This window comes from Zalophus californianus, chromosome 4 (genome assembly GCF_009762305.2).
Source record: "Zalophus californianus isolate mZalCal1 chromosome 4, mZalCal1.pri.v2, whole genome shotgun sequence".
NCBI lineage: Eukaryota > Metazoa > Chordata > Mammalia > Carnivora > Otariidae > Zalophus > Zalophus californianus.
The window spans coordinates 157,352,937-157,376,564 of NC_045598.1; the positions used below are offsets into that span (position 1 = coordinate 157,352,937).

A 23,628-nucleotide genomic window follows, 5' to 3' on the forward strand; every position below is an offset into this window, starting at 1 on the left:
AGAGCGCGAAGGAGGCGGGGCGCCGGCCTCTGCCAAGTCCCCGCCCTTCCCTCCCCGCCCCGCCCCCAGCTGCGGGCGTTTCGGGCCGAGGGAAACGGAACCGACAGCACTGCTAAGAACCACCTCGGCCAACCTCGGTCAGCAGAACTACGGAGCGCTGCAGGGTCCTGCTGAGGCAGCTGGCTTCCACACAGTGGAAGTCACATGACAGGAAGTAGTATTGAAGCGGAAGTAGCATGTGGCTGAGGAGGCGGGGGTAACCCGAACGCGGAGGAAAGGCTTAGGGGGTCTGGGACAACTAGCCGCCAAAATGAAGGTGAAGATGCTGAGCCGGAACCCGGACAACTATGTCCGCGAAACCAAGCTGGACTTACAAAGAGGTGAGACAAGTTATTAGGGAGTCTGCCCGCCTAGAGTCTGGCCTCAGCTTCCACGGAGCAAAGCGGGGGGCACACTGGCGCTCCGGTCTGGTTCTTTTCCTGTTCCCTTTTGCCGAGGCCGACTTTGTACAGATAAGGACGTTGCGGGACTGGGTAGCAGGTAACTTCTCTTCAAGGCCGTTTTTGAAGAGCTTTTTCTAGTGGTAAGGGGTAAAGTTGGTCATACCTGGAATGCTTCCGCCTTCCCCTTTCCAGCTGCTGCTCTCTGATTTTTCTCAGATTCCAGTTGTTGAGAAGTGGAACGTGAAAGCCAAACTCGGGAATTCAAGGATTTGACAGGCTTCTTTAAACCTCTCGAACTTTTGGCCACTTTACTTCTTAAAGTTACGTCCTTCTAAATGTGGAAGGAGACAAAAGTGAAACGTAAAGCCATCGATTTTCTAAACCCTTGTGCAGAAGTCTGATGGGGAAAATGGCTAAAATGAAATTAATAAGTCTTACTTATTGGTCTTATTCTTATTTATTCGTCTGTTCTCCCATTAGCATCCTGATTGCTTATCATTTATAGATCATAATATCTAAATGACGAGGGACAACCCATGTCTGAAAAGAGAATAACAAAGGCCTTAAGGCAGGAATAAAGATAAAGCATAAGAGAAGGGCCATGTCTTCGGAGTTTGAGTAAGGGGGATAAGCCATAGAAGATGAGGCTCGGATGATATTTCAGTATTTTGACTGAGTAGTAGAGATTATCCACATATATATGAGTAATGCTGAGAAGTAAATATGTGGTCTCTGTTCACAAGACGTTTACAGGTTAGGTAACAAGATAGTAATGTTTCTAAAATGCAAATTAGTTTATGTCATTTGGACCTGACATCATCCCTGCTCCTTGAACCTCTGGTCCCATCTTCCTCTCTAATTTCACTTAGTTACTTTCCTTGCAAGTAGCTTACATTTACCCTTGGAGATCTGAGTGCATTTCAGACATTTCTCTTTCAGATGTCCTGTGCACACACCCTTACTCAATTTAGCTCCTTCCTCTGAACAATAATCTTTGCATACTTATTCCCTGGAGTTGCCTCCCCCCCCCAGCCCATTTAAAGCACCCTTCCTCTGTGCTTTGATCACATTTTTGTACTAACATCAGAGTGTGTATCACATTGTCTCATGATTATTTTGGTTATTAGTCCTTTCCATCAGACTGAGCTTGCATAGAAGGGAAGAATCTTATTTGTTTCTATATCCACTGTGTCTAGACAACACCTGGCACATAGTGGTTGCTTTATAAATGTCTGAAGGAAGGAATGAGTGAGTGACTGGCTGGTCATAGACTCTCCATGTTAGGAGATTATTAGTCATCTGATGTTATTGAGTGTCTTATTTTCTATATTTTCCTATTTCTTTATAGTTTCTGATGGAAGTGGGTTTTTTTTTTAAAAGATTTTATTTATTTATTTGAGAGAGAGCAAGCACGAGAGGGGGAGGGCAGAGGGAGAAGGAGAAGCAGACTCCCTGCTGAGCAGGGAGCCTGCCCCAGAGCTCAGTCCCAGGACCCTGAGATCATGACCTGAGCTGAAGGCAGATGTTTAGCTGACTGAGCCACCCAGGCACCTTTGATGGAAGTTTTAATAGCAAAATGGAAAAATAGAAGTTTAGGAGCTCTGTAAAACGTAAATCGAGGAAGACATTTGTTACCCCCTTTTTTAAAATTTTATTTATTTAATTTGAGAGAGAGAAAGAATCTCAAGCTGACTCCCCTCTGAGTGGAGAGCCCACCGCAGGCCTCAATCCCAGGACCCCAAGATCATGACCTGAACCGAAATCAGTAGTCAGCTGCTTAACCAAATAAGCCACCCAGGCGCCCCATTTGTTACCTTTTTTTATTCGTTCATTCTTGTTTAGGTGTTATTTCCTTGTAAATTTTGATTGAATGTTGGATATAGTACCATTAATAGGGAGTTAGAGATTCAAAGACAGCAAGGTGAAGATGTGGGGTAAGAAAATGCATTTCCTTTTAAACATTAAGGGTTTTTTAGACATGTGTGCTTAGAAATATTTCCTAAGCCCAACTGTTAACTGAGACAACATGTTTGGGAGCATAGCATAATAGTTAGTAGAACATGGATTCTGAAACCAGACTGCTTTGGTTTGAATCCTGGCTTTATCACTTCATAGGCATGTTACCTCTCCGTGCCTCAATTTCTCAGCTATAAAATGGGAAATAGTAATAGAACTTACCCCATAGGATGCTGTGGAGATTAAATGAGTTAATATACAGTATTTGGAACAGTGCCTGGGACATGGTAAACTTTTTTAAATAAGTAAACAAATGTGTGAAATGCTCAATAAAAAGTAACTGTAATCATAATCACAACAGTGTATGCCTGTCAGTATAGTGACTAGCGCTGGAGATTAAGTGTTCCCTGCCTCAAAAGGAGCTTAGAGTTCGGTTGAGTAAACATTTGTCATATATTTGTTTTGTACCAAGCACTGTGCTAGGCATAAGTAGTAAAGTGAAGAAAGTGGTGAAATCCCTGCCCATGAAAGCTTTACAATCCATTTAAAGAATGTAGTCAGACATATAAAAGGAAAAGCTGAGGTTATACGTAGGGTCTATTGTTTTGCAAGATGTATGCATTCCATGATTTTCCGGTAGTTTTGGAAAGGTTTCTGCGTAAAATGTCATCTGCTTTTGTATTTTTCACAGTGCTAGGCATAGAACAGTGTTCCTAACAAAGGCTTATTGAGTAACAAATTGAATAATTAGCTGAAGAAGACCACAGGAAATATTAAAAGCTAATTATTTTATTAAGAGGAGACGTTTTTATTTCAGTTCCAAGAAACTATGATCCTACCTTACATCCTTTTGAGGTCCCACGAGAATACGTAAGAGCTTTAAATGCTACCAAACTGGAACGGGTATTTGCAAAACCATTCCTTGCTTCTCTGGATGGTCACCGAGATGGAGTCAATTGCTTGGCAAAGCATCCAAAGAGCCTGGCTACTGTCCTGTCTGGGGCATGTGATGGAGAGGCAAGTGTCATTCTAAACATTGCTATTTTAAACTAAAAATAGTTGTGTGGCAAATGTTCTTTAGTTTTGCGTTACTGTGGATTTTAATTGATTTGATTTCATTTTTCTATGTCCTGTTTTCTATTCTCAAGAATGAATTCTGTTTGAATTACAGACTATAGTAGTTTCTCATCTAAGCCTCAGAAATTAGAAACATAGCAGCTGAAGGCTCAATTGAGCTGAAGGCTCAAGCATGTTTACAGTAGTAAAGGTATTGGTGAAATTTTTTTTTTTTTTTTCCCCACAGAGGATGTTATTAATGATTCAACACTTATTTCCACTCTGGCAAGAAAAAGCTTTGAAACACTTTAAACTAGTATCAACAGAGTACTTAACAGATTGAATTTTTTGCTTGTTGATACACTATCCATATGCACCACAGTATTTTAAACTAGAGGATTTTGTTTTTAGCAGTCTGGTAGAATGAGTCATAGCCCTTTCAGTTTGAATTTATTTTTCTTGGAACGTAGTACTACTCCTGCGCCTGAACGTTTTGTGTTTATAGTTCACTAAAATTTCCTGGTATGCTTTACCATAGGTTAGAATTTGGAACTTGACTAAACGAAAATGTATCCGTACAATACAAGCACATGAAGGTTTTGTACGAGGAATATGTACTCGCTTTTGTGGGACTTCTTTTTTTACTGTAAGTATAATGCAATTAAGTCATTAACTCTTTAAAACATGTGTAAGACTGAGCTAATATTTTCTGAATTCATTTATTTGTTCCAAGTTTTTGAGTTTCACAACCCAAAATCACTTCTTAAAGTCCTGAAAAGTCCTGGTTTTCTTTATATACTCCAGCCTTCTTCATAGTTCTTGATTTTTTTAAATAAATAATTACCTCAACGTGTTATTGAATTAATATTCTGTAGAACACTGAGAAGTGGGATTAATGCAAGGCAAGGCTAGAAAGGTTATTTACTCTGGAAGATTTTCAGTGCTGGAGATGAGTAATTTGTACTTTGTCAGATAGTAGTAAATTTTTGAAGTATTTGTGTGTGTGGTAAGGTATACAGAATGTACAATTTACCATTCTAATAATTTTTAAGTGTACATTTCAGTGGCATTAAGCACATTCATATTATTGTGTGACTGTCACCACTTTTTCATCTTCCCAACTGAAACTCATGTCCATTAAACGAATACTCCTTATTCCCCTCTGCCCCCAACCCTTTGTAACCACTGTTTCACTTTCTTTTTCTAGCTGCCATGTTGTAGCTGGTGTCAGAATTTCTTTCCTTTTTATGGTTGAATCATACTCTAATTGTACATACATATGTTTTGTTTATCCGTTCATCCATCAGTGGACATTTGTCTCCACCTTTCTGCTTTTATGAATAATGCTGCTATAAACATTGGTGTGCAAATATCTGTTCAAGTTCATTGAAAGTTTTGTAACAGGAATGAAAGAATCTAAGCTGTGCTTTGGGGTAATTAGTTTGACAGCAGTAATTGATCAGTTTGGAGGCTGTTTTAATAATCTGGGTAAGCAATAACGAATCTGTGCTAGGGAGGGAAAACCGTGGAAAGTAGTTATTAGGTTTAGAAACATTTTGGAGGTGTGACAGGCGTGGCAACTGGGGGATGTATAGGAAGATTCCTTTTCCTTCCAGAAATGGGCAAGTCAAGAGTGTCAAATTTTAGGGGAGAGAGGGAATGGGAAGGATATGGTATGATGAACTGGAGTACAGTGGGCTATCTGAGTGAAGAGGTCTATCAGACCCTTACAGATATAGGTCTGGAGTTGAGGAAGGAAGTCAGAACTAAACTTGGTATCATCAGTACAGGAATAATGATTGAAGCCATGATATGGCATCATTGGGGGAAAGCGACAGGGAAAATGTAGAATTCCAGAAATGTCAAAGAAATAGCCTTGGGGAGTACCTGCTCCTAGGAAGTAGGAAAACTCTGGGAGTAGCCAGAGTTAGAAGAGCCTGTAAATGAGCTTAATGTCCCAGGAGGAAAGGATCATTGGTTGTGTGAACTCCTAGAAAGGATGATGAGGATGAAGACTGAAAGAAATATTTTAGGAATATAGACCTGTGAAAAATAGAAAGTTAAAGGTCCTGTGATTCTAATCTTTCAGTTTTACCACTGTTGGCAGTTTGGTGTCTATCCTTTCATATGTTTTGACTTATATATATAGCAGTTTGTGTATACGTACACACTAATCAACCATGTAAATCTTGGGTAGCATGCTGGGTGCCAAGGTAGATTGAAAAGGAATAGCAAAGGGAAGAGATGACTTCTGGGAAACCTTTAAATATTTGAAAGATTGTCGTGTGAAAGAAGAAATGGACTTTTCTGTATAGCAGCATTAGGAATAGTTGTTAATATTAAAAAGATTTGGTTTCGGTGTAGGGACAGACTTACTTGCTGTCAAAAACCGAAATAGGCTACTTGGTAGGGAATTCAGGTATTTTTCACTAAAGGGGTTTAAACAAGCTTCATGACCCTGTATAACAGTATGTTGTAGAAGGAATTGGGTGGGAAGTTGGAGCAGACTGACTGTAACTGCACTTCCAGTTGGTTATTTTGGATATATTGATTAGTTTAATATCCCAGCCAGAGGATTTCCTGGCTAGTTTGTTGTTGTTGTTGTTTTTTAATGCTTAAAATGAATAAAGGCTGAAAAATATTTCATATTAACTATTCACTTCCTTTCTTCAGGTAAGACATGTGAAAACTACTTGTTGGCCAAATTTTAGCACTTAATGTTTCAAAAAATGTTCAATATACAATGTTGCAAAATAACATCTGTATCTCAATTTGTGGCACCAACAGGTCTTTCTTCAGCCTACTCAGCCTTGAGATAAGATATTCTGGCCAGGCATATATTGCTTGGCTCCTCATTTCTACAAAATGTTAATGCTTTCTCAGGATTGATGGGTCTGCTAAGGCTTATACTCAACATATAGTGTAGCTTAGTTGATTACAAGGGAATTCAGTCTTGGGCTTGCAGATAACTATCAGAAGCTTGATCGAAAAAAGCAGTCTTTAGGGTAGTCTTTCATAAATGCTAAAATTCCAGTGGGTCAAGCCAGATTAGCGAAGACCTCAGTACCTAAATTACATCTTACTCGCTGCCAGTAATGGGTTTCCAAAATTCAGTTTTTGTTATGATGCCAATAGCTCAGGTTCAGGTTGTTATTAAGATATAGCCCTATTGGGCGTCCGGGTGGCTCAGTGGTTAAGTGACTGCCTTTGACTCAGGTCATGATCCTGGAGTCCTGGGATCGAGTCCCACATTGGGCTCCCTGCTCGGCGGGGAGTCTGCTTTTCCCTTTGACCATTTCCCCTCTCATGCTCTCTCTCTCTCTCTCTCTGTCTCTCTCAAATAAATAAATAAAATCTTTAAAATAAAAGATATAGCCTTATTAAATACTTTTTGTCTATTATAAGGATGTTTTTAAGGATTCTGTTAGCATCCCCAACAAAAGAAATTCCTGTCTGACCTTAGTACTAAAACTTCTTTCCTAATTACTTACCTGTTCTAATATCATGGGCACTATGAATTGTTTTGCAGAAAGTGTTTCCCTTTTTGAATTTGCTGTGGGAACTAAATTTACACTCCTCTCCTAGATAAATATATATCTTTGTTAATATTTTTATTTAGAAAGTAGATGTAGATTGTATATAATTTAATGTAAACTAGAAAGTTAACATACCCTGTATTTCTACTTTCAGGTAAAACTAGTGGTTTGGTATATATATACAATTGTTCGTACCCCGTATATGATTATTTTATGTTTTTAACCCTAAACTAAGTTATATTGTACATTCTGTTTTGCAGCTTATTTCACCTAATATCTTGAATGTATCTGCCACATGCCCAAGTCTAAGTTACCATTGTTTGTTACCTTACCTTGCCTTGATTTGGGCTCAAGTGCCAACAGCCCTACCCACCATGGCTTTTTCACCATCTGCTGCAACTGTCAGTTCAGTGAAAAGGCAGATGATGTCTTTACAACATTATGAAAATAGTTTTGACCTCATGGACCCCTGGAAAATTCTCAGGGTCCTTCAGAGGTCTGCATTTCACAGTTTGAAAACACTGACTTAATAGTTTTGGAGTCTTATGTCATGCAAAGAAGGGCTTTACCCATAGCAATAACAATGACTTCTGTGTACTATTCTTATGTTTTGTATTTAATTTTTTACATTTAAAATTATGTGGAATTTTATATTTATGTCAGGTATCAGATTGCTTCAAACTTTTTAAATGACTAACTTGATATCATAATACCATTTTATTATAATCCACTTTTTTCCCTAATTTGAAATGCCATCCTTATCACAGTATGCAATGTTTTGCAATATTTATGACCTTTGTTTCTACTCTCCTTTTGCTTGACTTACACTATCTTATTTTTAATTTTATTTACTCTGTGTATTTGTCACAAATCTATACTATACCATAGTATAACAGTGTGGGACATAAATGCATCAACAAATACAGTACTGGAAGGATATGGGATGTGTATTTTTTAAATTAGAGATATTTATAATTTGATGTATATGTTATCAAGTTTGCAGCTAATAACAGTAGTTCATTATCATTTGAATCATTAATGTTTCGAGGTTGGTGATGACAAAACTGTGAAGCAGTGGAAAATGGATGGACCGGGCTGTGGAGAAGTGGAGGAACCATTGCATACAATATTAGGAAAGGTACAGAAATAAATTGACCTGTACTTTGTTAAAATTCTTCTCTTAAAATTATTTAATTAAAAAAAAGATGTAAATGAGACTTTAGGCTGCAATAATTGTCCTGTTTTAAGCAATATTTAATGCAGTTAAGATGTTTTGCAGCTAAAGAATTTGAACGGGTCTTTGGTGTTCATTTTACTGGGTTCAGTTTCTGTGTTTAGCTGGAGGATGCAATGAAACATTTCCTATGGTAAGTCCATAGGAGGAAATCTATAAGAAAAATAATGCTTCGGCTTCTCTCTGATTTATATTATCATAGATCTTACACAAAGCTTAGAACTTCTTACTTGAAAGAACCCTTTAGGCAACGAAGAGGTATTATAATATGATGCTATTTGTATAAATCTCATTTACATTTCTTAGAACATTATTCTGCAAATCAGATGATATGGTTAATTATAGCTTAAGTATAATTCAGATCATATGGCCTACCCATGTTTCATAATGCTTACATTTTGATATTAAGTGAACTTCTAAGGTTAGATTTAATCTTTAAATAAATACATTTTTAAAATCAGTTTATCATTTTAGTATTATGTTGGTATATATTTAAGTTCTGCTTTTCAGATTTCAAGAAATTGTAAATGTTTTTAAAGGCACATGGAGGTGGGGCATGAGTATAAGATGGAAATAATTTGTAGGTCGTAAAAAAATTAGTAATTCCGAAAACAAAATTGGCTTCATTCCTGAAAATGTCTTCTCTCTAGGAGCTCCAAGTATTTTTGAAATATTTCGTCTCACCCCCATATCTGTGGTAATGGGGATTAATTCTTACTGTGGAAAAGTTTGTCAGACTTGCTTTCATGAATAGAAAATATAATTGGAAGCCTGCAGATGCTGCTAAGAGTTCTTAAAAGCCTAAAGTGTTGGCTAAATATTTCCCTTTAATTTGCAAACATTTTTTACCACATAGTATAAAGACAGATTTTAATCTGGCCCTGAATAGATCAGTCACATCTTTTAAGTGGATAATACCAAATTTATGAGATTTTACTGATTTTAACAGTATTAGCATCCATCCTTGCCAGGTTTATTTCTCCCCCTAAATTTTAATCCAATTGTTGGATTAAATCAGTACTTCATATGTTACATGTGGAACTGAGTGTTTTAGACCTTACTTTTGCATTTCATTAATTGTTTGCAAGATCCTTGAATACCCAGTGATGATTTAGGGATTACTTCAGGTGTGTATTCAAACTTAAATACATCCAGTGTTAACAGTTTTCTTTATTCCTGGAATGTGTGATAGGAATCATTACTTTTTATCATATTGTTTTCTCCTTTATTTATTTTTTTATAAGTATATTTTTTATTGTTATGTTAATCCCCATACATTACATCATTAGTTTTTGATGTAGTGTTCCATGATTCATTGTTTGCGTGTAACACCCAGTGCTCCACGCAGAACATGCTCTCTTTAATAACCCATCACCAGGCTAACCCATCCTCCCAGCCCACTCCCCTCTAGAACCCTCAGTTTGTTTTTCAGAGTCCATAGTCTCTCATGGTTCATCTCTCCTTTATTCTTTTTTTCATTTTTTAAGTAGGTTCCATGCCCAGTGTGGGCCTTGAACTCACGACCCTGAGCTCGAGTCATATGCTCTACTAAATCTTTAAGTAAAGTCTTCAAAAGAGTTTCTTTGTAAACAGGGATTTTCTTAAAAAAATTAGAGTGTGAGTAAATATATTTAAAATATGCAGACTGAAATATTAACGATAGAAAGACCCATCTAAAACATCTTTGCTCTTAAAGACAGTGTATACGGGAATTGATCATCACTGGAAAGAAGCTGTTTTTGCTACATGTGGACAGCAAGTGGACATTTGGGATGAACAAAGAACAAGTCCTGTATGTTCAATGACCTGGGGATTCGACAGTATAAGTAGTGTTAAATTTAACCCAATTGAGGTAATGCTGCTTTTTGAAATACTTCTGCTTGTTGTTTCTTTAATAATTTCAGCTCTGTTTAGGAAACTTTTGAGTGTATGATATAAGAATTTGTTTAAATTTTAGTGGGCTTCTGACATTTGGTTAGTTTTCTAGAGTATATCTGAGTTCTGATACCTTTGGTCAATCTTGACATGTTTGCCCACAGTTTAGTCCCATATACGAGTGTTAAAATGCACAATTAGAGGAAGGTGTGTGCATGTGCTCTTAGGAGTAGAATTCAAGCAGATACTGTACTGTGAACAGTTTTACTCATGCCTTCAGTGCTCATGTTCCACAGATTACATCATTGTATATTTGGGGAAATTGTTCATTTCTTAACTCTTTTCGAGGTCAGAAGAGGCATTGAGCATTGTTTTCTTTAATTATTTGTGACAAGGACACTAAAGATCTATAATAATATGTACGATTACTACTATACTGCATGATGATAGTTATATTTTTCTTTGCTCAGATGTCTGATATGGTGATTCCTAAGTCCTTCAAGGTCTGAGGGAAGAGTTGGAGATTAAACTCTACTTATTGTTTATTGAGGTCTGAATTTAGGAAAGGAGGCTGCCCTAAAGGCTAAGCTAGCCCTTACTTAAGACCTTTCCCTGAGCTATTTCTGAATACATAACAATAGGTGAACTCTGTCCAAAAGACTCAGTAGAGATGCCTTTTCCTGCAGAAAGAAAAGGAAATTGCTGCATATATAAACTAATCTTCCAAAGTTATCGAGACATTATGATGTTAGATGGTATAAGAGAATATCCTGATGTGTAAGTTTTGCACTCTCAGAGACCCAAGCTGATAAAAGAGGAAAAAAGTTAAGTCAAAGTAACAGGGTATAAAATTGTTTATATGAAGTATTGGAACATGAGGTGCTGCAGTTCGACGTGAGTTTGGCCTTGTGCTGCTGCTGAAAGGTCAGACGGCACCCTTCCTGCCCCCAGCACATACCTACCTGCACACTTCTGGGAGGGGCTATAGGTCAAGAGCAGGGGTTGGCAAACTGGTTCGTGAGCCCACTGCCTGTTTTTGTAAATCACATTTTTACTAGAACACAGCCATGCCCTTTCATTTATATACTGTTTGCAGCTGCCTTTGTACTATGACAGCACAGTGGCCCACAAAGTCTAAAATATTTACTCTTTGGTCCTTTACAGAAAAAGTTTGCTGACCCTTGGTCTAGAGTATCTGTACTGTATCTTCCTCACTCCATCCTCCATCACCTTTTGATTGTAGACGTGAGATATGGCATGGGGGGCGGCAAGCCAGCTAAGCAGAGCCAGGCCAAGGTGACCCTAGGAAGAAGCAGGCTACAAACACAAGCAATTGTAGGAACATTTTGTGTCCTACTTGGTGTGGAGCTAAACTGGAACTGTATTTTCTGCCAGTGTACCTTGGCAGTGACCTTATACAAGTCACACTTCTCTATATTTGCTTCTTTATTTTTAAAATGAGATTAAATAAATCTTCCAGTGTACTTTATACGTTTGTCATGAGGGTAAAACGTGATAAATTCTATGTGAATATTTTTTAAAGATGCTACCCAAATTTAGGATGATGTTATTACTATTAAAAAAATAAACAGAACAGAGAAATTGATTCCTACTTCTCTGAGGGATAAGCAGTATTTTGCTTCTGTATTTTGGTGAACACCTTTGTCAGAAGAGCTGATGGTTAATTCCAAAAATCATAACTAGTTATTAGTCATGACCTAGTGACCATGTTTTTCAAACTTGCCTGTATAACAACTATATTTGTTAAGCTGTATGGGTTTTTTTTTATTATTATTATTACCCTTATGAACTGAGTGGTAAAAGCAAATGGTGTGCATGTCTCTTATCCTATATTAAACTTAATGGGAAGGGCATGTTGCTGTGAACAAATGGAGTGTATTTGTTTCCTCTAATCATTAATAATTAATTTTCTGTTAAAATATTGAAGCCTACAATTTTGCTAAAGCCAAAAGTTTTATGCTGAGCATTGCCACATTTTATAGTGTAAAAGTCGGCTTTCAGTCTACGCAGAATCTTTTACTTTGCTCAGATTAAAGTCTTTATTTTTAGAAATGGAACCTAGTCAGACTTTGAGGTGGCATAATGAGAAACCAAGAAAGATTGAGAGGAGTCACTAACTAGGGGAAAGTCTCAGAGGAAGTGATTTAAAAATGAAGGTTTTGGGTTTTGTTTTGTTTTTGTTTTTTCTAAAGAATATATTATTTGGGGGAGAGAGAACGAGCATTGTGGGAGGGCGGGGCAGAAGAAGAGGGAGAGAGAGAGAAGCAGACTTCCTGCCGAGCAGGAGCCTGCCGTATGCGAGCAGGAAGCCCAATGCGGGGCTCAATCCCAGGACCTGGGGTCATGACTTGAGCTGAAGGCAGTTGCTTAAACTGACTGAACCACCCAGGTGCCCCAAAAAGGAAGGTTTTGGAAAGGACTGGAGAAGAGGTCATGATTGTAGCATTAGCTTTATGATGTTTTATTTGAACTGTGTACACACATACAATAGTAGTTAGTTGGCCATACAGCTGTGTAGTAGGTAACTCTTCTTCCTACACTTGCAGTAGGAAGTGATAGGCAGAAGCCAGCAGTTCTAAGTGTCAGGAACCGTGAGTGAGGAGGCATGGGGGAACTCAGGTCCTGCTGGTAGGTAGAGGGCTTGTTCTAACATAAAGCCAGGGGTTAGTTATATCAGCCTCTTGGACACTCTAACTGACTTAAAAGTAAATTAAATACTTGTAAGTAGGTATGTGCTGGGGGCAGGAAGGGTGCCGTCTGGCTGGCTGACCTCTCAGCAGCACCACAAGGCCAAACTCATGTCAAACTTCAGCACCTCCTGTTCCAATAGTTCATACAAACAATTTTATACCCTGCTACTTTGACTTAATCTTTTTTCTCTTTTACCAGCTTTGGGTCTCTGAGAGTGTAAAACTTACATATCAGGATATTTTCTTATACCATCTAACATGATAATCTCTTGGTAACTAAAAATTAGTTTATACATGCAGCAATTAAACAGTTGGACAAAGAACAGGCTTAGTTTATACAAAGTTAACATGAGGAAATGTTTTAACTATGAAAAATCAATAGTTTATATGATTAGAAAATATTTCTCTACAGATATGAACTTTTAAATGCCACTACTCAGTGCTTCCCAGTTGCAGTAAAACTGACATATTTCCACACTGCAGTGTGTATTGATACAGCTCCTTGGAAAACAATTGGTCCTAAATATCAAAAGCCATAAAATTGTTCATACTTTTGACTCAGTAATCCATTTCTGAAATTTTATCCTTAGAAAAAGAAGATTTGAATTTATGAAAATGTTTGTTGAAATGTTAATGATAATACTGAAAATTAGGATTGTTTAAGTAGAGGAATGGATAAATAGGGGCACCTGGGTGGCTCAGCAGTTGAGCGTCAGCCGTTGGCTCAGGTCATGATCCTGGTGTCCTGCCCATGTCTGGCTCCCCGGTCAGTGGGGAGTCTGCTTCTCCCTCTGTCCCTGACCCTGCTTGTGCTCTCTCACTCTCTCTCTTTCCCTCTCTCTCAAATAAATAAAATCTTAAAAAAAAAAAAAAGAATGGATAAATAGAATATGTTCTGTTATAAAAAGAACACTGAATTATCTGAACACTGCCATCACTGACATGTAAAATACACTCATGGGCATTTAGCAATGAAAATACTTGACTTAGGTTGCTGAGATTATGAGTGATTCATTGTTCTATCTTAAAAATGGACTTTGATATTATTATAACTTTGTATCTTAAACATAAACAATAAGGGCAATTGAATCATTTGTTCTTTGAATGGACAAGGTTTGCTGCCAAGCCTGGCTTTTAACCGACAATTGTTATTTTTAGACATTTCTCTTGGGAAGTTGCGCTTCTGACAGGAATATAGTACTATATGATATGAGGCAAGCTACTCCCCTGAAAAAGGTGAGTTTCAATTTGTTTCTTGCTTTGTACAATTGTTAATGCATTCCTCTCTGAAGTGAGTGACAAAAAAATATGGAGCAAATGTTTTTTCAGAATTAAATATTTTCATAGGCTTGTTCTCAGAAGCCAAAGTGATTATAATGGCATTCTCTCATCTCCTTGTTGCTTTTTCGAGACCCTTAAATCTTCACTAAGTTCTGTATCCTAGTCAACTTCATATCTTCCATAATGCCAGTAAATTTTAGGCAACAAAATTGGTACTTATTGAGCTCAAAGTTCTTAAGTATTGCATCCCATTACTACACACCCCATGGTTTTCAAAAGACACATAAAGTATTCTGTTCCAGAATGTTTTGTAATGGATTCACATAACCAGCTTTTTTGTTTAATTACATGCTAATGAATACTAGTTGACGTTTTGTTTAGATAAGCACTGTCTTGTTCAAGGTGACACATTTCCCAGCAGTTTTAAGGCAGTCATTCCAGGACTTAGATACCAAAGCTGAAACAACCTTAAGCTGACTCTCAAGAGGGACAGACATATTGTCAGTAAAGAGAGGAGTGCCCCTCTGACGTTGAAGGATATAAAGTTGATTTCAAGTGCTCCAACTCAGAGTGCAGAAGGGCCTAGACACCACTCATGTGCCACGAGTCCATTGTGATAGACCACATGTGAAAGAAATGCTTTTAATATTTTTGTTGTTTTTTTTACTACATGTAGTAAATTTTTACTACATTTTTACTACCTGTAGTAAATACGGAAATATTAGAAGTAGTGTATATTCATTGAGGTTTGAACTACATAAAAATGATGATCTTTCCAAAGTACCATTTTAATCATTTCACTCATTCACATGGTATAGTGGGCAAATCTTGCATGAACTTTGGTGTTAGACCTTAAGCAGGTAACTTAATCTGTGTTTCTCCTGTAAAATGATGATATTAATAATTACTTTCCCGCACATTGGTGAGAATAAAACATGATATTTTAACCACTTAGCAGAATGCTGAGATGAAATCTAGTTTAACAAATAGTAGTTTCTACCCCCTCTGCCCTTACATTTTCTGTTTTTAATGGTGCTCCATTACTTTTAGTTGAAGAAAAGAACTATAGCCTGGCTTTCAAGGCCCTCCAAATCTGGTCCCAGTTTGCATTCCATTGATATATTTGTTTCAGTCAGTAAGACACAATTTAAATAGGGTTTGTCACATGCAAGTCGCCGTGTTGGAGGTAGAGATTCTATTTTCTCTCATTTCTTTACTCTATATAGTAGGCTGTCGTTGTGTCTTCTATCTTTTCTCTCCTACACTTACTAGTTCTCAACAAGGGGTATATTTGTAGAAATTTTAGAGATTAGCCTTTAGTGGACATGTGCCTGAGAGGCTAAACATCTACAGTTACAGTTACACAAAACAAAAGATTATTCTCAAAATGCCAGTAGTGTTCTTGCTGAGAACACTATATGCTGGTCCTTCCCAGGTCAGCTCAAATCATGCTTGTCTTTTTTGAAACCTTTTTTCTCTTCTTTAACCCTAAAGTCACTGTTAGTTTTGCCCCCCGTTTGATACTTAAATCATTTACTGTTTGTTTGTATTTTAACTTTTCTTACACATACCTCGTTTTTCTGACTAAACTCTAAGTTACTCGAGGTTGAAGGACCATTTATTAAGCATTTTTGTACTTTTCAGTATTTACTATTTAGCCCGTGTACTCTGGAAACAATTATTGATTGATTTCTTTTCCTGTTGCACTGAGCTGAGTACTGTGCATATAATAGGTGTTTACTAAATATTTGCTTAAATCAGTTAAAAAAAAAAGGAAAGGAAATGAAGTGGGTGACTTATCCATTTGAGAGGGAATTGATTTCATGGTGATGGGTTAGTGTATTCTTCCTTTCTCAGGTCATCTTAGATATGAGAACAAATACAATTTGTTGGAACCCTATGGAAGCTTTCATTTTTACTGCAGCAAATGAAGATTACAAGTAAGTTTTCTTCTTTTTAAAACTTACTTGTTTCTATGTGAAGTGGCTCAGTTGTATAAATCTTACTAATATGTTTTCCTAGATAATAGTCCTCAAATATTAGAAAATTGTCACTTGTTTTGCTAAAGTAAATGTATTTACCAAATTGGAGAAGAGCTTCTTAGAGAAATATTCTCAGTTTTCAAAGTGATATAGACCAGAGACAGTAATCTTCGACCCATGGACCAAATCCTCTCTGCTGCCTGTTTTTGTACATAGTTATTGGAATATAATGATACTCATTTATATGTTGAATATGGCTGCTTTTGTGCTGTCATGCCTGAGTTGAGTAGTTGCAACAGAGACCACATGGCCCACAAAGCTAAAAATATTTATTATGTGGCCCTTCACAGAAGAAGTTGGCTGATCTCTGTACCATATAAATAATGACTGAACCATACATGTTTTAATAGAAACTAAAAATATTTGCCTACCACATGTGTAGTTCTTCACATAGTTGATAATCATATAGTCATATTATCAGTATCACTATTAACTTCAGTAAGACAAAAGGAAAAATATAGTTTCAATTTTCACCTTAACGTTTGTAGACTCCATATACAGTGACTTAGCAGCCTTACATTTTTGACCTAGATGGAATTTTATGATCCCTTATATATTGCCTTAAAACTTGTTGAGGCATTTCACATTGGCTGTCTTATCTTATCTTCTCAGTATCCCTGTAAGGTAGATGGGACGTGTATGTTATCCCCTTTTTAGACATGAGGGTGTTAAAGCTGGGAGTTTAATCCCCTGGGGAGGAAAGAGTGTCTTACCTTTTCTTTAATCCAAAGCATTTGTTATAGTACAATGCGTATGGTAGATTCTTAATACATGTTTTTTTGAGAAGGTGAAAGTTTGTCACTGGACTAAACTTTAGATCTTCTGCATTTAAATTCTTTGTTCTTTCCACTGTCATTATTTATGAAAAAAATTAGCTCAGAAATAGGATTTATTACATGATGTTTTAGTGGTACCAACTAAAAACCTCTATTATGACTTTCTTTACTTATGCTCAGTTGGATTCTCATTAGGTGGTAATATCCAACCAAATTAGTTGAAGGCCTTTAAGTCTTTATCAACGGTTAGAAATTAAATGGCCTTATTCCAGTTAAAGGTAATAAAATAGTGTTTTGCTGACCAACCTTATTACGGTTTCTAAAGTTTGTTCTAATTAGCTCTTTTGGCAAGATACCTTTTTACAGAGTATCTCTGGGATTTCTCAGTTCTTGCCTTGGGAAGAATTTCATACGGCACCTGAAACAAAAAGCACATCCTTTGTAAGAAGGCTGTTAGACTATCGTTATTGCTCTTACTTGAAAGTGATCTTGCTTTGGTAGTCTATGGTTTTTTATATTTTCTTTTATTGCCCACCAAATAATCTAATCATTCTGAATTTAAAACCCACCCAGTAACCGCTGTAAAAATTTGGATTTGGTCATGGAAACTAACTCCATGCCATAGTTTCATCATCAGTAAGATAATAGGGTTGAAATAGATAATCCCTAAAGACTCCTATAACTTGAAACTTTGTTTATGTAAACATTTTCTATTCAAATGGGTTGATTTGCTTAGATTTTGAATAAGTTCTTAACCTTTTTTTTGTGTAGAGATTAACAGAATTTACTAACAAATCAGAATGTGCTAAAACAAAGAAAACCTGGTTGAGGACCACTGCTCTAGACAATGAATATAAAGTAGTTGTCAACTCAGAAATTTAACCTCAAAGCTCAGTATGACATTGGCTGAACATCCTGTGGTGTGTTGGGAGATGTAAACAACAACAGTGACTTGTCTCTTGAGAATTTTGTGTTATTTGGGATATTTTACCAATACCATGAGTGATTTTTCATAGTAATGATGTTAAAAAGTATTCTTTAAGTGTTAGGTCAATTTTTTAAACATTTTTTTAGGCTTATTGAAAAGATGCAAAAATAGTATCTGTCAGCCAGCTTCCCCTAAGGTTAACTAACATCTTATGTTACCATAGTTCAATTAGCAAAAACAAGAGATTAACATTGGTAAAATACATTTGACATTGATTAACTAAACTACAGACTTTACTCCATCACCAATCTTTCCATTAATGTTTTTTGTCCATTCTAGAATCCAACACAGGATTCCACGTTGCATTTAATTGTCATGTCTCCTTAGTCTGCTCAGTCTGTGACTGTTCCTCAATCTTCCCTTGTTTTTGATGACCTTAGTACTTTTTTTTTTTTTAAAGATTTTTATTTATTTGATAGAGAGCGACACAGCGAGAGAGGGAACACAAGCAGGGGGAGAGGGAGACGGAGAAGCAGGCTTCCTGCGGAGCAGGGAGCCCGATGTGGGGCTCGATCCCAGGACCCTGGGATCATGACCTGAGCCGAAGGCAGACGCTTAACGACTGAGCCACCCAGGCGCCCCAACCTTAGTACTTTTGAAAAGGATTTACTTGTTAGTTTATCTTGTAGACTGCCCTTAATTTGGGCTAAACTGATGTTTTCTCATTATTAGATGAGATTATACAATTTTTGCAAGAATACCACAATACAGATGTGCCCTTCTTGGCTCATCACTTCAGGGTTACATGATGTCACTTTGTCTTATTACTGGTGGTGGTAATCTTGATCACTTAGTTAAGGTGGTATCTGCCAAGTTTCTGCACTATAAAGTTACAATTTTTTTTTCCTTTTGTAATTAACACTAATCTTTGGAGAGATACCTTGATGGGGCGCCTGGGTGGCTCAGTCATTAAGCGTCTGCCTTCGGCTCAGGTCATGATCCCAGGGTCCTGGGATCGAGCTCCACATCGGGCTCCCTGCTCAGTGGGGAGCCTGCTTCTCCCTCTCCCCTGCCTGCTGCTCCCCCTCCTTCTGCTCTCTCTCTCTCAAATAAATAAATAAAATCTTTAAAAAAAGAAAATGGAGAGATACCTTGAAATTATGTAGATACCTGATTTCTCCTCAAACTTTTGCTCAGTAATAGCATTTTGAAGTGTTGTAATGTTAGGAACTTGATTACAGTAATGCTGTGTTACTGTTGTCAGTTGTGCACATTGGTTCATTTGAAGCATTATTATTTTAGCTGTTGATTAAGAATTTTTAAATCTTGGGGTGCCTGGGTGGCTTAGTTGGTTAAGTGGCTGCCTTCTGCTCAGGTCATGATCCCAGGGTCCTGGGATCGAGTGCCGCATAGGGCTCCCTGCTCAGCGAAGAGCCTGCTTCTCCCTCTCCCTCTGCCTGCCTTTCTACCTACTTGTGCTTTCTCTATATCTCTCTGTCAAATAAATAAAATCTTAAAAAAAAATTTTTTTTAAATCTTGAAAATCATGAACTTTTTTTTTTTTTACCAGCTGTGCACAAAAATATAGTTTTCTAATTTTAATACACCCTTTGAAAAGCCATAGTCACTTTTATATATCACCGACAGGAGTGGAACTTTGTTGGAAATGACTTGTCAACTCAAAACCCTTAAAAGTTCTCATGCTTTTGGACTTAGTAATTTACTTGCAGGAATTTGTCCCATTCAGTTAAAGATTCAATTTCAAAAATTCAAATACTGGACTTTAAGAATTATTTAAAATTGAAAGTTGGAAATTTTTTATCAATAAATTATAGATAAATATATTTAAATTTTTAAAGAATTTATAAGTTACTTTAATTCATTTAAATATGCAACCATAAGTGTTTATAATATGCTACATGAGATATCAGAATACAGAACTTTATACAATGTTACAAATTTTGTTAAAAGTATACATTTAAATACTAGCATAGTGAAAAGATTAGAAGTAATTATACTGCACTAACTGTTGTTCCTCTGGGTGGTGGAATTGAAGGTAAGTTTTGTACTCTGTACTTTTTTGAAAGTTTCACATTTTCTACAATGAGGATGAAAGTGTGTAAGTGTAATCTTAAGGAATAATAAAAGCTGGTAATATTTTTCCCTATCCCTTGCTGCTTTGTAAAAAAAGCTATATATTTAGGTGTGCATTATTTAGCTAATGGTCTTAATTTCCCTAGTGTCTCTTAATACTGCATATGTTTCTTTATAGAAATTTGTATGGAATAATCAAAATTTCATTTACAGCTTGTATACTTTTGATATGCGTGCACTGGACACTCCCGTAATGGTACATATGGATCATGTATCTGCGGTGCTTGATGTGGATTATTCTCCCACTGGGAAAGAGTTTGTGTCTGCTAGTTTTGATAAATCTGTTCGTATCTTTCCTGTGGACAAAAGTAGAAGCAGGTATGTGACTACCAGTAAACTATTTTTTCTTATTTGATGTTTTCTTGTCTTGATCATCATTTACCTTTTTTGAAAGGTTGTTTGCTTATGTGTATATGGTGGGACTCACATCCAGGTATTGTGACTTAGGATATCAACTTCCAATATATCATCTATGGGCAAAACATGAGCCTACTGGGCAGTTTCCTTCATTGAATAGGATATTACCTTTATATAATTTCTTGATATGAAATCTTAGGGTTTGGGTTAAGGTGAAAACCTTTATTTCAGAGTTGTTTTTAAGTGTTTTATAGTACCCTTTTTTTAAGACTTCATTTTTTTTAGAGCATTTCTAGGTTTACAACGAAATTGAGAGGAATTCAGAGTTTTTTTTTTTTTTTAAGATTTTTATTTGAGAGAGAGCAAGAGAGCACAAGGAGCGGGAGCAGCAGAGGGAGAGGGAGAAGCAGGCTCCTCACTGAGCAGGGAGCCTGATGTGGAGCCTGATCCCACCCTGGGATCATGACCTGAGCCGAAGGCTCAGGTTAAGCATCTGCTTAACCAACTGAATCACCCAGGCGCCCCCAGAGATTTGTTATATGTTCTCTGGCCCAACACATGGAGAACCACCACCCCTCCACCCATTATCAACATCATTAACCGGAATAGTATGGTTGTTAGTAAGGATAAACGTGCATTGACACATCTTAATCACCTTAAATCCATAATTTACCTTTAGGGTTCACTCTTTGTGTTCTGCATCCTATAGGTTGAACAAATGTATAATGATATATTTTCATCATGATAATATTTTCATTGCTCTAAAATATAATAAACTTTTTAAAAATTTTAATTTGTTAAGAACTTAGGCAAGTTTTCCCTCCTATAGTTTAAGAGCAATTAATAACAATACCTTTTTTTTTTATTCAAATTCAGCTCTTATACCCTCAAGCAAAAATAAAAAAGAGAAAAAAAGCAGTTTAAATTGTTAGGACCATTCTTCCTCCATTCCACTTAGTAGGTATATGCCCTGGAATGACCAAGAGGTGGGAGCCGTGATACTCAGCTGTCCTCTCCTCCATTTGTCTCTTGTTCTATAAGCACGTCGAGTGTAATTCTAGTGTTAAGATACGTGTTATTTTGTAGAGCTTGGCCCTTTACTACATATTACGTGTTATTGAATGTAGTGTATATTTATATATCTCTACTGTATTATTTATTGCTGTATTGAGTTAGTTTATAGAGAACTGTGGCATTTTAAGGTTTTAAGGATAGTTTTGACTGTGCTTGGTTTTTTGCTTTATGGGCTGACTATAAAACCTAACTTCTGTGTAAGATAATCGCTGCTTGTATAGTGTGCTATGGTTTATAGAGCACTTTTATGCACATTCTTGTTGTTCCTTAGTAATGCTTTATATTGTTCCTGGAAGCATATTCAGAGCAAAACCTAGTAAGTTGGAGGAAATTTCCCCCTAAAAAATAGTGATAATTAGGGCACCCGGCTGGCTCTGTCAGTAGAGCATGTGACCCTTGATCTCAGGGTCATGAGTTCAACTGCCACGTTGGGTGTAGAAATTACTTAAATTTTTTTTAAATGATAAAGTACTATAGTGGTATTGTTCACACTTGAAGATATGACTAACTTCATTTTAATACAGTAATAGTATTGACATTAAAATTTAAGAAGAATAATCTAAATGAGTATTCTCTCTAAAGTACCATATAAATATATATACACAGTACATGTATGCATATACATAAATACATATATTTGAGTGTCCTACTCTTCTTGCTTGGTGGAATTAAGGCTCGGTGGGGAGAAGATGGACTTGGTGAAAGATAACAGAGTGATTGGAGGTAGGAAAGGAAAGGAGAGGAGTGAGTGGAATCTGGGAGAGGAAAGAACAGAAAACAATTATGAGGGTGGGAGGTGATCTGTGCTAGAGGACAACAGTGTGGAGCTGGTAAAGCAGTGTACCTAGGTTCATAAAGTTTGATGGTAGCAGAGAGTTTGTTCTGGGACCCTTCCTTCACTTAAAAGAAAAAAAATCTAAAGAATATTCACTTGGTGTTGTAACTACAACAAGCTGGGGAAATCTCACCATTTTAGTCCAGTGATGAGAATTTTGATCACTACTTTTACTGATAACTAGCTTAGCTTCTATAGTGCTGAAGCTTTTTGAGTCTTTTCAAAGAGTGATGTTCATTTTCAAAGGCATATCGTGTCCTTCTCCTGACTCACTGTCGTTCTCTTCTAGCAGGGTCAGAACTAGGGTGCATCTAAGTCAGGGGCCCTCACTCAAGGAGTTCCTCATTGTTAGAGTTGTACAGGTGCCAGCCCTGTGTCTATATCTCAGTTTCTTCACCCTTGTCCCAGCCCTGTTTCAGAAACAAAAGATCTTTCAAACAGTGCCTCCTGAGAGTCAGGCATCTCATCCATACCTTTTTTGGTCATAGCCAGCCTGCTTTAGTTTAACTCTTTGGTATTTTTACTTATGGTAGTTGCATCTTTCTACCCTGTAGTTTGAGGGAGCCATACTGATTCCTAACCCGTCTTTTATCAGCAACGGTATGCTGATAAAAGGTACTTGAATCAAAAGCATACTGACTGGAGTGTTCTGATGACTTTGATCTTCATTCCATCTTCTCCATGTAGAACTCCTCGTGTTGGTTCTCATATGGCAGTTGCCTCCTTTACAACTCACTTGATATTCTCCAAACTGTCATGAATGGTTTGTTGGGATTATTCAGTCAGGCCCACAACAGGGTTGGTAGTTTGCATTCTTCTCACATCCATGGAAGACACTAAGAATTAGGGGAATGTGGCCCTCCATTATTTTCTTTGCATCACAACTGCCATAGTAGGACAAAACTTTTCTAATATGATGCATGAGCAGACAGAAAGAATGGGAACAGAACAAAGAAAAAGTAAGAGAATTGAGAACGTTTGGGCACTTATGATCTTAAGGGCCCTGCATCTGAGTTCAAAATGAATTATTCCAAAGCTATTGTGGGCATCCAAATGCAGGTCTATCTAAAAAGCTCAAGTAATTCCAAAGTTGTATGAAGTAAGGAGTTCTTAAGCCCCATTTCCAGGGAGTTGTCTTCTGATGTCATTTAGAGATTTTGTAATCACAGCGGTGGTATATGGTACTTGTGATTGGGTTTAGATACAAGTGGTATTTCCTCTAATCTTTGCCTTCATCTGCTTAACAGGTAGTTCTGGTTTGTTCTGTGGTCTGCTCTAGTTCATTACAAACATCAAATAGCACAGCCAGTGCTTTGAATAATCTTTATTTATTTATTTTTTTAAATATATCACATTGCTGCTTTTTTTTT

At 37.0% G+C, this 23,628-nt stretch overlaps 1 protein-coding gene across 1 annotated transcript in view; it reads left to right on the forward strand.

Moving 5' to 3' along the window:
- The first annotated feature begins 156 nt into the window (after window positions 1–156).
- The window catches only part of DCAF13 (DDB1 and CUL4 associated factor 13), a 29,192-nt gene continuing 5,720 nt past the window's right edge, over window positions 157–23,628 (forward strand). Inside the window, exons 1-8 of the mRNA XM_027606909.2 lie at window positions 157–380; window positions 3,217–3,416; window positions 3,994–4,101; window positions 8,040–8,129; window positions 9,922–10,077; window positions 13,970–14,047; window positions 15,950–16,032; window positions 20,146–20,310. Coding sequence (XP_027462710.1) covers window positions 311–380; window positions 3,217–3,416; window positions 3,994–4,101; window positions 8,040–8,129; window positions 9,922–10,077; window positions 13,970–14,047; window positions 15,950–16,032; window positions 20,146–20,310 — 950 coding nt within the window. The 5' untranslated portion in view covers window positions 157–310. The remainder of the gene's footprint in view (window positions 381–3,216; window positions 3,417–3,993; window positions 4,102–8,039; window positions 8,130–9,921; window positions 10,078–13,969; window positions 14,048–15,949; window positions 16,033–20,145; window positions 20,311–23,628) is intronic.